The sequence below is a fragment of the Pristiophorus japonicus genome, chromosome 8 (genome assembly GCF_044704955.1).
Source record: "Pristiophorus japonicus isolate sPriJap1 chromosome 8, sPriJap1.hap1, whole genome shotgun sequence".
Lineage (NCBI taxonomy): Eukaryota > Metazoa > Chordata > Chondrichthyes > Pristiophoridae > Pristiophorus > Pristiophorus japonicus.
In genome coordinates this window covers 104,836,065-104,852,611 of record NC_091984.1, presented here as the reverse complement: position 1 = coordinate 104,852,611, position 16,547 = coordinate 104,836,065, and the positions used below count along the sequence as shown (strand labels likewise).

Below are 16,547 nucleotides of genomic sequence, written 5' to 3'. Positions count from 1 at the left end.
CTTTGTTTGCGACATATATACTCTTCGAAATCCAGAGTCTTATTGAGCCTCTGAAGGGCATTCCAATGTGGGTTGGTGGCTCCTGGTGGTGCTATCCAAGACATTTGCTTTTGCCTACAGCATCTTAATTTAAATACCAAAGCAAAATACTGCAGATGCTGGAATCTGAAATAAAAACAGAAAATACTAGAAATACTCAGGTCAGACAGCATCTGTGGAGAAAGAGTCATCGACCTGAAATAACTATCTCTCCACAAATGCTGCCTGACCTGCTGAGTATTTCTGGCATTTTCTGTTTTAATTTAAATACCATTAGGCAACACCGTGCAGAGCCCACTTCCTTCCATCAAACTAGTTAAGACATCCATTTGTACAGTACACTCCACCAATTTTTCTAATCTCTGTGCAACTGGGTCTTACAACGGCTTATTGGATTGGATGCCAACTCAGCATTGTGTTATGTTCTGCTCCCTCCTGGCCTCACAATAGCTCTACATCATCATCATCTACCTTTGGAACAGTTATTGTTTGCCCTGCAGAGTGATCATGAGCTGCTGCAAAGGTACAATAGGCTTTTGGGAGAGGTTGAGGTCTTCAGGTAAAAACTTTAGTATTAAAAGGCAAATCAATGGAGCACATGGCCTACACATGAATTTTATTATAGATATGACCTTGATAAAATGCAACATTCCCACCGTCATCTGGGAGTCCCTGGCCAAAGACTGGCCTAAGTAGAGGAAGAGCATGGGGGAGGGCGCTGAGCATCTCGAGTTTCGTTGCTGAGAGCATGCAGAAAGCAAGCGCAGGCAGTGGAAGGAGCGTGCGGCAAACCAGACTCCCCACCCACCCTTTTAGACAGGTTAGATGCAGGAAGAATGTTCCCAATGTTGGGGAAGTCCAGAACCAGGGGTCAGCCATTTAGGACCGAGATGAGGAGAAACTTCTTCACCCAGAGTGGTGAACCTGTGGAATTCTCCACCACAGAAAGTTGTTGAGGCCAATTCACTAAATATATTCAAAAAGGAGTTAGATGTAGTCCTTACTACTAGGGGGATTAAGGGGTATGGTGAGAAAGCAGGAATGGGGTACTGAAGTTGCATGTTCACCATGAACTCATTGAATGGCCTACTCCTGCACCTATTTTCTATGTTTCTATGTTTTCCTTCAATGACTGTCTGTCCCACCTGTGACAGAGACTGTAATTCCTGTACTGGACTGTGCAGTCACCTGAGAACTCACTTTTAAAGCGGAAGCAAGTCCTCCTCGATTTCGAGGGACTGCCTATGATGAGATATGACATTATATGAAGGGCTTGAGTTTTATACAACCTGAACTAAGTTATAGTTTGTTCAGCAACTGAACTTTAAAATATTAGAGATGGATTTTTACTTGCAATGTATAAAAGGAGTACATTAATCTTGGCACTTGTTTTAGTTAGTGCATTGTTTCTGTAGTACAGAGCTTGTAGGGCTGAAACTGAGCATTAAATGGTACAAATGAACATTACAGATTGTGAACAAAATATTTAATAAAGTAGCATTATCCAAATAAATAATTCAAAAAATCTCCATCTTGAATGATAGTTTTGAATATAATACTTATCTCTCCACTCCAGTCTTCATAAAATTCGAATCAACATTGATTGTGTATGTCTACACTGTTTGTACTTTAAATCAGTTTAGTCCATATTTTTTCTGGTATCGAACCAAGATCCTTTGTTTCCCTGGCGTTTCCAGGTGAGTAACAGTTCTTTATGGTAAAAGTTAACACTTGTCCATGCGATTCTATACAGCTCCGTGCAGGTACAAGGCAAGGAACTTACTGAATGTCTCTGGACAATATCCAGACAGCCCAGCAGGAACCTAGGGAGAAGAAACCATCAATCTCTGAACACAAGCAGGTAAGTTATAAGTATTTAAAAAAATAAATACTCTTCTTCAGATACTTTATCCAATATTTTCAAACAATCCAATTAATTTACTGTGGGACTCATCTACAGCACAACATTTTCACATATGGTGCTGGTCTTGAAGAAAGTTTTTTATGCCAAGGTACACATTTACTAGGTCATTAAAACTGATCAAATTGCTCAGTTAAATGCACAGCAAGTTCAGCCTTGGTCTCAGTTGAGTAGGCTGAACTCGGTCATTGTGATGGTGAGACAATATTTGTTTCTACACCAGTGGGATAGGAGGAGAGTGAGTGAGGGAAAAAAAAAAATCAGCCAATGTTCCTACTCTGGACTGCCGTTCAGCGGGCCATGTTGTAAAGTGTGACAGGATGCGATACCTCCACATAGGAACTAGCCTGTTGACATTCACCAAATAGCTTCAAGAAGACACATCCACTTGGGCGAGGTAATGGAAGGCTGCCGACATCAGCGTGCAAGGTGGGAAACCATTGATAGCAATCGCTGTGAAATGTTTTTCTGATGCATGTTCTTAAGTATCGCTTCCCCAACAGTTCAACTTGTACTTACCTGAACCGTTTTCTTTCTGATTATTGGGAGGCACTTTGCATAGTCGTACAGCAGCTGATCTTGATCCAGCCAAATTAGGTTTTTCACACCATCATTTGATTGTAGATCTGTGGTATTTAGCTGCAACACCAGGAATTGGAACATCCTTCCATTCATGGCAATGCATTGTACTGTAACAGGATTGTCCAAAACCTTTGGCTCTTCCTGTGAAATGGAAAACAGTAAATAATCAGGTTCACTTGAAATCTGTTCTCCTCAGCTATTGCAAAACAATGCTTTATTCTATTCCATATATTCCAGATGAAACAATCAGAACAATAGACAAGATTCTAGATCATTTCAGCTACATTCAATTATGTGAAAAGAGAAGCCAGACATTAGACTCCGGTTTCCTGTAATACAACACTATAAACAATTGAATATAGTTATACATAATGTTTTAGCTGTCCAGTACATTAAAACCCTGTAAGGTTATAGATATAGTTTGTGGTTTTAGGAAATTAGAATTTTCTCTTTGCCCCCATGGAACTGGTCTTTGAGTAAATGCTTTCCTCTTTATCCATCAGGTTTAACAACCCACAGGTAAAGGGTTTGTCACCACAGTTTGCTCACAAGTTGCAGCATGCTTCCTGCAATCATTTGCGAACAGATGCCTGGAATGCCTGAATCATAGCGCTGAAGGAGGCCATTCGGCCCATCGAGTCTGCACGACTCTTTTGAAGAGCAATAGTTAGTCCTATTCCCCTGCTCTTTCCCCATATCCCTGCAATCTTTGCTCCTTCAAGTATTTATGCAATTCCCTCTTGAAGGCTACTATTGAATCAATATCCACCACACTATCAGGCAGTGCATTCCAAATCCTAACCACTCGTTGCATAAAAAAGTTTTTCCTCGTGTCACCTCTGGTTCTTTTGCCAATCACCTTAAATCTGTGCCCTCTGGTTATTGAGCTTCCAACTATTGGAAACGGTTTATCTTTATTTATTTGATCTTATCCATTCATGATTTTAACCATCTATCAAATCTCCTTTAAGCCTTCTCTGCTCTAAGGAGAACAACCCCAGCTTCTGCAGTCTATCTAAGTAACTGTAATCCCTCATCCCTGGAACCATTCTAGTAAATCTCTTCTGTAGCCTCTCCAAAGCCTTCACGCCCTTCCTAAGTGTGGTACCCAGAATTGGTTACAAAACTCCAGCTGGGGCCGAACTAATATTTTATATAAGTTCAGCATAACTTCCTGTCTTTTGTACTCTATGCCTCTATTTATACAGCCCAGAATGTTTGTTTTATTCATTCCTGGGATTATGGGCGTCATTGACAAGGCCAGCATTTATTTTTTTTTAGACCAATATGTCGAGGAACCAACTAGGGGGGAGGCCATCTTAGACTGGGTGTTATGTAATGAGAAAGGATTAATTAGCAATCTCGTTGTGCGAGGCCCCTTGGGGAAGAGTGACCATAATATGGTGGAATTCTGCATTAGGATGGAGAATGAAACAGTTAATTCAGAGACCATGGTCCAGAACTTAAAGAAGGCTAACTTTGAAGGTATGAGGCGTGAATTGGCTGAGATGGATTGGCGAATGATACTTAAGGGGTTGACTGTGGATGGGCAATGGCAGACATTTAGAGACCGCATGGATGAACTACAACAATTGTACATTCCTGTCTGGCATAGAAATAAAAAAGGGAAGGTGGCTCAACCGTGGCTATCAAGGGAAATCAGGGATAGTATTAAAGCCAAGGAAGTGGCATACAAATTGGCCAGAAATAGCAGCGAACCTGGGGACTGGGAGAAATTTAGAACTCAGCAGAGGAGGACAAAGGGTTTGATTAGGGCAGGGAAAATGGAGTATGAGAAGAAGCTTGCAGGGAACATTAAGACGGATTGCAAAACCTTCTATAGATATGTAAAGAGAAAAAGGTTAGTAAAGACAAACGTAGGTCCCCTGCAGTCAGAATCAGGGGAAGTCATAACGGGGAACAAAGAAATGGCGGACCAATTGAACAAGTACTTTGGTTCGGTATTCACGAAGGAGGACACGAACAACCTTCCGGTTATAAAAGGGGTCGGGGGGTCTAGTAAGGAGGAGGAACTGAGGGAAATCCTTATTAGCCGGGAAATTGTGTTGGGGAAATTGATGGGATTGAAGGCCGATAAATCCCCAGGGCCTGATGGACTGCATCCCAGAGTACTTAAGGAGGTGGCCTTGGAAATAGTGGATGCGTTGACAGTCATTTTCCAACATTCCATTGACTCTGGATCAGTTCCTATGGAGTGGAGGGTAGCCAATGTAACCCCACTTTTTAAAAAAGGAGGGAGAGAGAAAACAGGGAATTATAGACCGGTCAGCCTGACATCGGTAGTGGGTAAAATGATGGAATCAATTATTAAGGATGTCATAGCAGTGCATTTGGAAAGAGGTGACATGATAGGTCCAAGTCAGCATGGATTTGTGAAAGGGAAATCATGCTTGACAAATCTTCTGGAATTTTTTGAGGATGTTTCCAGTAGAGTGGATAAGGGAGAACCAGTTGATGTGGTATATTTGGACTTTCAGAAGGCGTTCGACAAGGTCCCACACAAGAGATTGATGTGCAAAGTTAGAGCACATGGGATTGGGGGTAGTGTACTGACATGGATTGAGAACTGGTTGTCAGACAGGAAGCAAAGAGTAGGAGTAAATGGGTACTTTTCAGAATGGCAGGCAGTGACTAGTGGGGTACCGCAGGGTTCTGTGCTGGGGCCCCAGCTGTTTACACTGTACATTAATGATTTAGATGAGGGGATTGAGTGTAGTATCTCCAAGTTTGCGGATGACACTAAGTTGGGTGGCAGTGTGAGCTGCGAGGAGGATGCTGTGAGGCTGCAGAGCGACTTGGATAGGTTAGGTGAGTGGGCAAATGCATGGCAGATGAAGTATAATGTGGATAAATGTGAGGTTATCCACTTTGGTGGTAAAAACAGAGAGACAGACTATTATCTGAATGGTGACAGATTAGGAAAAGGGGAGGTGCAAAGAGACCTGGGTGTCATGGTACATCAGTCATTGAAGGTTGGCATGCAGGTGCAGCAGGCGGTTAAGAAAGCAAATGGCATGTTGGCCTTCATAGCAAGGGGATTTGAGTACAGGGGCAGGGAGGTGTTGCTACAGTTGTACAGGGCATTGGTGAGGCCACACCTGGAGTATTGTGTACAGTTTTGGTCTCCTAACCTGAGGAAGGACATTCTTGCTATTGAGGGAGTGCAGCGAAGGTTCACCAGACTGATTCCCGGGATGGCGGGACTGACCTATCAAGAAAGACTGGATCAACTGGGCTTGTATTCACTGGAGTTCAGAAGAATGAGAGGGGACCTCATAGAAACATATAAAATTCTGACGGGGTTAGACAGGTTAGATGCAGGAAGAATGTTCCCAATGTTGGGGAAGTCCAGAACCAGGGGTCACAGTCTAAGGATAAGGGGTAAGCCATTTAGGACCGAGATGCGGAGGAACTTCTTCACCCAGAGAGTGGTGAACCTGTGGAATTCTCTACCACAGAAAGTTGTTGAGGCCAATTCACTAAATATATTCAAAAAGGAGTTAGATGAGGTCCTTACTGCTAGGGGGATCAAGGGGTATGGCGAGAAAGCAGGAATGGGGTACTGAAGTTGAATGTTCAGCCATGAACTCATTGAATGGCGGTGCAGGCTAGAAGGGCCGAATGGCCTACTCCTGCACCTATTTTCTATGTTTCTATGTCTATTTTCTATTGCCCATCCCCAACTGCCCTTGAGAAAGTGGTGGTGAGCTGCCTTTTTGAACTCCTGCAGTCCATGTGGTCCATATTATTTACTAATTGCTTTATTAACCTATCCTGCCACCTTCAAAATGGTAAAAAGACAAAATTAAAAGCTCTCTGAATGCTGCATGTATTCAGATAGATAGATGAGTTGACGGCACAAATAGATTATAAATGGGTATGATCTGATGGCCATTACAGAGACGTGGTTGCAAGGTGACCAAGGCTAGGAACTGAATATTCAGGGGTTTCTGACAATTCGGAAGGATAGACAGAAAGGAAAAGGAGGTGGGGTAGCCCTGTTAATTAAGGATGAGATCAGTGCAGTAGTCAGAAATGATATTGGTGCTGAAGATCAAGATGTAGAATCAGTTTGGGTGGAGATAAGAAATAAAATGAGGAAGATGTCACTGGTGGGCATTGTCTACAGGCCCCCTAACAGTAGCTACACGGTTAAGAGTATAAATCAAGAAATAATGGAGGCTTGTAAGAAGGGGACAGCAATAATCATGGGCGACTTTAATTTTCATATTGATTGGACAAATCAAATTGGCCAAGGTAGTATTGATGAAGAGTTCATAGTGTGTATCCGGTCAGGATGGTTTCCTTGAACAGTACGTTGCGGTACCAACCAGGGATCAGGCTATCTTGGATCTGGTACAGTGTAATGAGACACGATTAATAAATGATCTCATAGTAAAGGATCACTCTAGGGAAGAGTGATCGTAGCATGGTTGAATTTCAAAATCAGCTGGAGGGTGAGAAAGTTGGATCACAAACCAGTGCCCTGATCTTAAATAAAGGCGATTACAAAAGGTATGAAGGTAGAATTAGCTAAAGTGGACTAGGAAAATAGATTAAAGTGTGAAATGGTTGATAAGCAGTGGCAGACATTTAAGGAGATATTTCATAACTCTCAACAAAAATATATTCCAGTGAGAAGGAAAGACTTTAAAAGGGAGAACCATCTGTGCCTAACTAAGGAAGTAAAGGATGGAATCAAATTGAAAACAAAGGTATACAAAGTTGGCAAGATTAGTGGGAGACCAGAGGATTGGGAAATTTAAAAAAAAAACAGCAAAGGACAACTAAAAAAAGATAGATTATGAAAGTAAACTAGCAAAAAATATAAAGTAAGATAGTAAGAGCTTCTACAGGTATATAAAAAGGAAGCGAGTAGCTAAAGTAAATGTTGGTCCCTTAGAGGATGAAACTGGGGAATTAATAATGGGGAACAGGGAAATGGCAGAGATTTTGAACAAATATTTTGTATCGGTCTTCACAGTAGAAGACACTAAAAACATCCCAATAATGGATAATCAAGGGGCCATGCAGAGGGAGGAACTTAAAACAATCACTATCACTAAAGAAAAAGTACTCGGTAAAATAACGGTGGACAAGTCCCTTGGACCTGATAGCCTGCAACCTAGAATCTTAAAATAAGTGGCTGCAGAGATAATGGATGCATTGGTTGTAATCTACCAAAATTCCCTGAATTCTGGAGAGGTCCCAGCGAATTGGAAAACTGTAAATGTAACGCACCTATTTAAAAAAGGGAGACAGAAAGCAGAAAACTATAGACCAGTAAGATTAACATCTGTCGTTGGGAAATGCTGGAGTCCATTATTAAGGAAGCAGTAGCAGGACATTTGGAAATGCATAATGTAGTCAAGCAGAGTCAACATGGTTTTATGAAAGGGAAATCATTGTGATAAATTTGCTGGAGTTCTTTGAGAATGTAACAAGCAGGATGGATAAGGGGGAACCAGTGGATTTCCAGAAGACATTCGATAAGGTGCCACATAAGAGGTTACTGCACAAGGTAAGAGCCCACTGGGTTGGGGGTAATATATTAGCATGGATAGAGGATTGGCTAACTAACAGAAAAGAGAGGGTCGGGATAAATGGGTCATTTTCCGGTTGGCAAACTGTAACGAGTGGGATGCCATCGGGATTGGTGCTGAGGCCTCAACTATTTACAATCTATATTAATGACTTGGATGAAGGGACTGAGTGTAATGTAGCCAAGTTTGCTGATGATAGAAAAATGGGTGGGAAAGCAAGTTGTGAGGAGGACACAAAATAATCTGCAAAATGATATAGACAGGCTAAGTGGGCAAAAATTTGGCAGATGGAGTATAATGTGGGAAAGTGTGAGGTTAGCCACTTTGGCAGGAAAAGTAAAAAAGCAGATTATTATTTAAATGGAGATTACAAAATGCTGCAATACAGAGGGACCAGGGAGTCCTTGTGCATAAAACACAAAAAGTTAGCATGCAGATATAGCAAGTAATCAGAAAGGCAAATGGAATGTTGGCCTTTATTGCAAGGGGGAGAGAGTATAAAAGCAGGGTAGTCCTGCTACAACTGTACAGGGTATTATTGAGGCCACACCTAGAATACTGCATACAGTTTTGGTCTCCTTATTTGAGGGGGGATATACTTGCATTGGAGGCAGTTCAGAGAAGGTTCACTAGGTTGATTCCTGAGATGAAGGGGTTGACTTATGAAGAAAGGTTGAGCCTATATTCATTGGAGTTTAGAAGAATGAGAGGTGATAGTGAAACATATAAGATACTGTGGGGGCTCAACAGGGTAGATGCAGAGAGGATGTCTCCACTAGTGGGGAAAATCTAGAACTAGGGGGCATAGTTTAGGAATAAGGGGTCACCCATTTAGACTGAAATGAGGGTTGTAAATTCTGTGGAATTCTCTGCCCCAGAGAGCTGTGGAGACTGGGTCATTGAATATATTTAAGGTGGAGATAGACAGATTTTTGAACGATAAGGGAGCAAAGGGTTATGGGGAGCAGGCAGGGAAGTGGAGATGAGCCTAAGATCAGATCAGCCAAGATCTTATTAAATGGTGGAGCAGGCTCGAGGGGCTGAATGGCCTACTCCTGCTCCTATTTCTTATGTTATTGTGTTCAAAGATTTTTGAACAAACACTCCCAGGTCTTCCTCTCTCTTGCAACCTATTTAAAATTGTATAATTTAGCGTGTATTGTCTCGTCTCTTATTCTTCCTACCAAAATGTATTACCGTATACTTTCCTGTGTTGCATTTCATCTGCCACGTGTCCACCCTTTCCACAGGCCTGTCATTGTCCTCTTGAAGTCCATTTTTACCTTCCTCACTGTTTACTACACTTCCAAGTTTCGTGTCATCTGCAAATTTCAAAATTGTGCCCTGTAACCCCAAGTCATTAATGTGCATCAAAAACAGCAATGGTCCTAGAATTGAACCGTGGCAAACTCACTGCTTCTTCCTTGAATAGAGGCCTAACCAGTCCCCATCCACTGCCACCACCTGGCTGAACTTATTCTCACATTGAACAACTGCTCCTTTGACTCCACTCACTTCCTCCAAATATGGCGACTTGCACAGGCCCTAGCTATGCCTGCCTTTTTGTGGGATATGTGGAACATTCTTTGTTCAGGACCTACTCAGGTCCCCTCCCTCTTTCTGGTACTTTGATGACTGTATTGGTGCCGTTTTCTGCTCTCACCCAGAACTAGAAAATTTCTTCAATTTGGGTCGGATTTTCGGCGTGAAACTTACCATTTTCGCTGCACTACCGTTTTTAAGCTGAAATTTCATCCTTTATGCCTGTATCAGGGTGGTAAAGGAGATGTTGCACAAGCATTTGAGGTGCAAAATGAGAGTTTTGGCAACTTTAGTCCGGGGGAGGGGGGGGGGGGGGGGATTCCAAAAAACATTTACAAGACCCGTAACTATCTAATTGCTGCAGGCAGGGCTGCACCGACAGCTATTCTGGGCATGGCGTACGGGTTGGGAAAGAGCCAAAACTCGGACGCAAACACAATCCAAGTCGTTGCTCGTCGGCACGCCTCTCCCCGGCAGTACTTGGAAGCGCCGCCACAAACAGGTACCCGAGGATCCTGACCTGGCTTTGCGACCGGGTTTTCACCGCAGCGGGACAAATCGCAGCGAGAACCCGGTCGCAAACCTGCCAAAAATCCGGCCTTACAGCTTCTAATTTCCATCCTTCCCTCACCTTCACATCATCCATCTGTGATATTCCCCTATCTCACCTTCTCGGTCTCCATTTTTGGGGATCGGCTATCTAGAAACATCTATTATAAGCCCCACTGTCTCCCACCCCGCTTCCTGTAAGGACTCTATTCCATTCTCCCAGTTTCTCCATCTTCGCTGCATCTGTTCTGACAATGCCACCTTCCACACTAGTGCTTCCAATATGTCTTTCTTTTTCATCAACCAAGGATTCCCCTCTACTGCGGCTGACATGGCCCTTGACCGTGTCCGTCCCATTTCCCGCACTTCTGCTCTTACCCTTCCCCTCCCTCTCAGAATCACGATAGAGTTCCCCTTGTCCTCACCTTTCATCCCACCAACCTCCACATTCAACAGATCATCCTCCACCATTTCCACCACCTCCAGCGTGATCCCACCATCAAACATGTCTTCCCCTCCCCTCCCAGCATTCCTAAGGGACCGCTCCCTCCGCGACACCCTGGTCCACTCCTCAATCAGCCCCTCCCCTCTGGCAAGCGCAGGAAATGTAACACCTGCCCTTTTACCTCCTCCCTCCCCACTATCCAGGGCCCCAAACACTCCTTCCAGGTGAAACAGCGATTTACTTGAATTTCTTGCAATTTAGCATACTGTATTCGCTGCTCACGATGTGATCTCTTCCACAATCGGGAGGCCAAACGCAGACTGGCTTCAATTTTGCTAACAAGCCTAATATGTGGCACTTATCAAATGCCTTTTGAAAGTCCGTATACACATTAACTGGACTGCCCTCATCCATCCTCTCTGTTACCTCATCAAAAAACTCAATCAAGTTAGTCAAACACTAACAAATCTATGCTGATTCTCCTTTATTAGTCCATGCTCGCCCAAGTGGCTGTTCATTTTCTCCCAGGTTATTGTTTCTAAAAGCTTCCCCCTCATTACCAACATTAAACTAACTGGCCTGTAATTGCCAGGTTTATCCTTCTCCCATTTTTTGAACAAGGGTGTAACATTTGCAATCTTTCAGTCCTTTGGCATCACCCCTGTATTTAAGGAGGATTGGAAGAATCTGGCCAGCACCTCTGCAATTTCTACCATTATTTCCCTCAGCAATCTAGGACCCATCCCACCCGGACTAGGTAACTTATCCACTTTAAGTAATGCCAGTCTTTCTAGTACCTCCTCTTTAATCTATTTTTATCTCATCCGGTATCCTAGCAACCTCCTCGTTTACCAAAGTTTGGCAAAGTCCTCGTCCTTGGTACACACCGATGCAAAGTACTCATTTAGTACTTCAGAGGTCAATAACCAAGAGGCATAATTTTAAAGTAATTGATAGAAGCATTAGAGGGCAGTTGAAAATTGTTTTCACCCAGAGGGTGGTGGGGTCTGGAACTCACTGCCTGAAAGGGTGGTAGAGACAGAAACACTCATCATATTTTAAAAGTACTTGGATATGCACTTGAAGTGCTGTGACCTACAAGGCTACCAACCAAGAGCTGGAAAGTGGGATTAGGCTGGATAACTCTTTTTTGGCCAGCGCAGACACGATGAGCCAAATGGCCGCCTCCTGTGCTGTAAATTTGTATGATTCAGCCTCCACCAATAGATCTCCATTTTGGTTGCTAATCAGCCCCACCACTCCTATGATAACCCTTTTACTGTTAGTATACCTATAGAAGACCTTTCAACTGACTTTTATGTTAGCTGCCAATCTATTCTTCTACTGTCTCTTTGCCAGACATTCCTTTTTCATTTCTCTGTATTTTTTATATTCAACTTGATTCTCCCTTGTATTATCAAGCTGATATCTATCATATACCGCCTTTTTCTGCTTCATCCTACTCTAACTCCTTTGTCATCCAGAGAACTTTTGGTTTCCCCCTTGTGGGAATGTACTTAGACTGTACCTGAACCATCTCCTCTTTAAAGGCCGCCCATTGCTCCATTACATTTCTGCCCAATTTACCCAGGCCAGATCCCTCTTGAAGTCACTGAGATTAACCCTCCTCCAGTTAAGTATTTTTATTCTAGATCGCTCCTTGTCCTTCTCCATAATTAATCTAAACCTTACGATATTATGATAACTATTCCAGAAATGCTCCCAGACAGTGACATTCTTCACTTGACTCACTTCATTCCCCAGGACTAGATGCAGCAATGCCCCTTTCCTCATTGGGTAGGAAACATACTGATCAAGAAAATTCTCCCGAGCACACTTCAGAAATTCCTCCCCGTCTCTGCCCTTAACAATCACTGCCCCATTCAATATTGAGGTAGTTAAAATCTCCCATTACTACTACTCTATGGTTCTTGCACCTCAGTAATTTCTTTGCACATCTGCTCCTCTATCTCCTTCCCACTATTTGACTTTCCCTTCTGATTTTTCTCACTCCCATACCACTAAACATTATTGAGCTAAAGCCGAGTGCCATTGCACTCCCAAATTCAAATACATTTAACCACAAACATATTGGCCCAGAAATTCCTGTTTCTTCTTCCCGCGGGCGTTCAACTAAAAGTAAGAGAAAAGATGCACACTTATCTTTTGGTCGAATGCCCGCCCGAGATCCAGGACTCGATGCCTCCTCTTCTTGCGCAACGGAGCGTGTTCACGTTGGGACGTCCGCAGGAGTCACGTAGGTGTGGACACCCAATCATGGGTAAGTATTTTCTCATTCATAGTAATAGGAGTTTTGTAAATCTGAAATTCCTATTACTATGAACAAGAAACACCCCCAAACACACAAACACTACATAAAACATTAAAATAACCTCACATAAATACACTAATAAAAATTAAAGTTTAGAAATGTTTTTTTAAAGATAAAAATCTGCAGATTTTTTTTTAAAGTTTTAATTATGGTTAAAAAATGTAACTTATTGGGCAGGGTTTTTAAAAATGTTTTTTTTACTTTAATTTATTTATATTTGTATGTTTTTAAACTCTTATGCCTGTAAAAGTATGCTATGTGCCTGCTTTTATCAGGCGCAAGAGTTTTGAGGACATTTGCACGGGCAAGATATGCGTAAATACCGCAATCTTGCCCATGCAAATGTCCTCGCTCCCGAAATGCAGGAGATCTGTCAAGCCAGAAACTTGACAAATTGGAAAAGCCGATTTTCAGCTCATGCGCATTGCGCGCTGAAAACCGGCTTTTTCAATGCCTGCCCGGGTCCGTACGGACTCAGGAGGCAGGAATTTCTGGGCCATTAAGTGTAGGTGGAATTTCAACTTCAACAGATGCACATCAGAGACACCGAAACTTACACCATATAGCAGCTTGGCCCTTGCAAGGGCATTTGCAAATGTGAACATGATCATCTTGGCCCTCAGTGGTTCTGGTCTGAACCTTGCCATGTTAACAGCGGAGTCTGTAATATACAGTGTGTGCGCATGAGGAAAAGGGTACCCATCACGGAAACCTGTGTAGAAATAATTAAGAAATTTGTAAATGGGTGAGAGTATCATAAAAGTAGAATTGCTAATTACATAAAGAATACTGCAGGTAAACCCCATTGATTTGGGGGTGCTTGATGTCCCAAAATTAAAATACACATCACATAACATTCCATTAAACTGAATTTTCAAAATAATTTTTCAGATGATATTTATCCCTTTTCTACACCATTTGAGATATTTATTTCCTTCAGCCCTTTAACCACCTCATTAACAGCACAGCAAGCAAGGTGTGCACAGGATTCCGCCAGTTTAACTCTAAATGGGTGCCAAGTTGCATGTACAGTGCTGATAAGACTACTGCTTTTTTTCTCACCTTCCCCATTGATTGGTGAATCATGGATAAGAAACTGAGTCCTGCCAGTCCCACTACAGGATTTGTACCAAAGAACCAATCAAAAAACCCACCTGTGTCATTGCGTTCTTCATAGACATGTGTTTGCTGCAGATCAATATTAGGAGAGATGGGATAGAAGGTCGGGAGGGCCTGGCTTTCAGTGCTTAATATTTCTTCTTTTCCTGCTACTGTTGGTAAAGGCTGCTTACTACTCAAGAGGATTCCATTCAAACCACAAACCCGGAATACATCAGACTCTGCAAAGAAAATAAAAGTATTCATTAAACTTCATTCATTGCGAGAGGGATGGAGTACAAAAGCAGGGAGGTCCTGCTGCAACTGTATAGGGTATTGGTGAGGCCGCACCTGGAGTACTGCGTGCAGTTTTGGTCACCTTTCTTAAGGAAGGATATACTAGCTTTGGAGGGGGTACAGAGACGATTCACTAGGCTGATTCCGGAGATGAGGGGGTTACCTTATGATGATAGATTGAGTAGACTGGGTCTTTAATGGTTGGAGTTCAGAAGAATGAGGGGTGATCTTATAGAAACATTTAAAATAATGAAAGGGATAGACAAGATAGAGGCAGAGAGGTTGTTTCCACTGGTCGGGGAGACTAGAACTAGGGGGCACAGCCTCAAAATACGGGGGAGCCAATTTAAAACTGAGTTGAGAAGGAATTTCTTCTCCCAGAGGGTTGTGAATCTGTGGAATTCTCTGCCCAAGGAAGCAGTTGAGGCTAGCTCATTGAATGTATTCAAATCACAGATAGATAGATAGATTTTTAACCAATAAGGGAATTAAGGGTTATGGGGAGCGGGCAGGTAAGTGGAGCTGAGTCCACGGCCAGATCAGCCATGATCTTGTTGAATTGCAGAACAGGCTCGAGGGGCTAGATGGCCTACTCCTGTTCCTAATTCTTATGTTCTTATGTAAAGGACCTGGGCTACAGTCTTGTCCAATCAGCGGCCCTATAATTTTCCCTCATCCAGAGTCCATCTCCTGAGGGTGCTGACTCTTTTCTGAGTACAGCTTCACGGGTGATAGTCATCTTTAGGCACCTTGTATAATGATCCACCTGTCTATGCCCTAATATATATGTCATTTGACTTGTCAGAAACACTGCAACCAAACGTAACCTTATATCCATTATCCACACACGTATTTTCCAATACATGTCCAGATTAACAAGTAAACACTGCAAATCATGAAACACTGAAAAATGTTGGAAGCACAGCAGGTCCATCAGCACCTGAAAAGAGAGGAGAGATCATAATTTTGGTTATAAACCCTTTGCCAGAACTGAACCTAGCTTTTCTCTCTCCTCTATTTACTTTTAAATTCCAGTTAGAATTACTGAATGACAGGAACCTTTGTTGTTTTTCAAGTGTGTTGTGGCCAATAAAATGCTTGTCTGGCACAGATTAGAATCCACTAACTCAGCACAGGTTCAACTCCACATTAGAAAGTGCATTTGTTAACAGAGCTAGCAGGAGAATATAACATAAGAACTAGGAACAAGAAAAGGCCATACAGCCCCTCGAGCCTGCTCCACCATTCAATAAGATCATGGCTGATCTTTGATCTCAACCCCACTTTCCTGCCCGATCCCCATATCCCTTGATTCCCCTAGAGTCCAAAAATCTATTTATCAGCCTCGAATATACTAAATAAATGAGCATCCACAGCCCTATGGGGTAGAGAATTCCAAAGATTCACAGCCCTCAGTGAAGAAATTCCCCCTCATCTCAGTATTAAAAGAGACTATGTTCCCTAGTTCCAGACTCTCCAGCCAGGGGGAACTACCTCTCAGCATCTATCAACCCCCTCAGAACCTTGTATGTTTCAATGAGATCACCTCTCATTCTTCTAAACTCCAGAGAGTAGAGGCTCAATCTCTCCTCATAGAAGACAACCCTCTCACCGCAGGAATCAATCTAGTGAACCTTTGTTGCACTAGATATATAGGGCCCCAAGTTTCCACACAATAAAAAACGGGCGCCCCTCCGAGCTGGGCGCCCGTTTCTTGCGCCTAAAAAAAAACTCGCGATTCTGGAGCATTCTGCAGCTCCTTGTCTGCATTGTGCGGCGCCCAGGGGGGCGGAGCCTACACTCGCACCGATTTTGTAAGTGGGAGGGGGCGGGTACTATTTAAATTAGTTTTTTTCCTGCCAGCAACGCTGCGCGTGCGCGTTGGAGCGTTCGCGCATGCTCAGTGTGAAAAAAACATTGGCACTCGGCCATTTTTGTAGTTCTTTGTAGCTGTTTAATTTTTGAACATTTTTTAATAAAAGCACATTGCCATCAGCACATCAGCACTTGCAGCCTTCTCACTGTCTCCTCCCCCCCCTCCCCCATAGGAACGAAACGGCTGTTTAATTCCCCCCCTCCCCTCCACGGGAACGAATGGCTGTTTCCTTCTTCCCCCCCCCCCGCCCATGGGAACGAACGCCTGCAGTATTCTCCATGCCTGAAGCACTTTCACACAGG

At 43.0% G+C, this 16,547-nt stretch overlaps 1 protein-coding gene across 1 annotated transcript in view; it reads right to left on the bottom strand.

The window, feature by feature from the left end:
• Positions 1–1,510: 1,510 nt before the first annotated feature.
• The window catches only part of mrpl37 (mitochondrial ribosomal protein L37), a 37,988-nt gene continuing 22,951 nt past the window's right edge, over positions 1,511–16,547 (bottom strand). Inside the window, exons 4-7 of the mRNA XM_070887228.1 lie at positions 14,129–14,314; positions 13,532–13,686; positions 2,480–2,683; positions 1,511–1,862 (exon numbers count right to left, since the gene is read on the bottom strand). Of these exons, the coding sequence (XP_070743329.1) occupies positions 1,785–1,862; positions 2,480–2,683; positions 13,532–13,686; positions 14,129–14,314 (623 nt within the window). The 3' untranslated portion in view covers positions 1,511–1,784. The remainder of the gene's footprint in view (positions 1,863–2,479; positions 2,684–13,531; positions 13,687–14,128; positions 14,315–16,547) is intronic.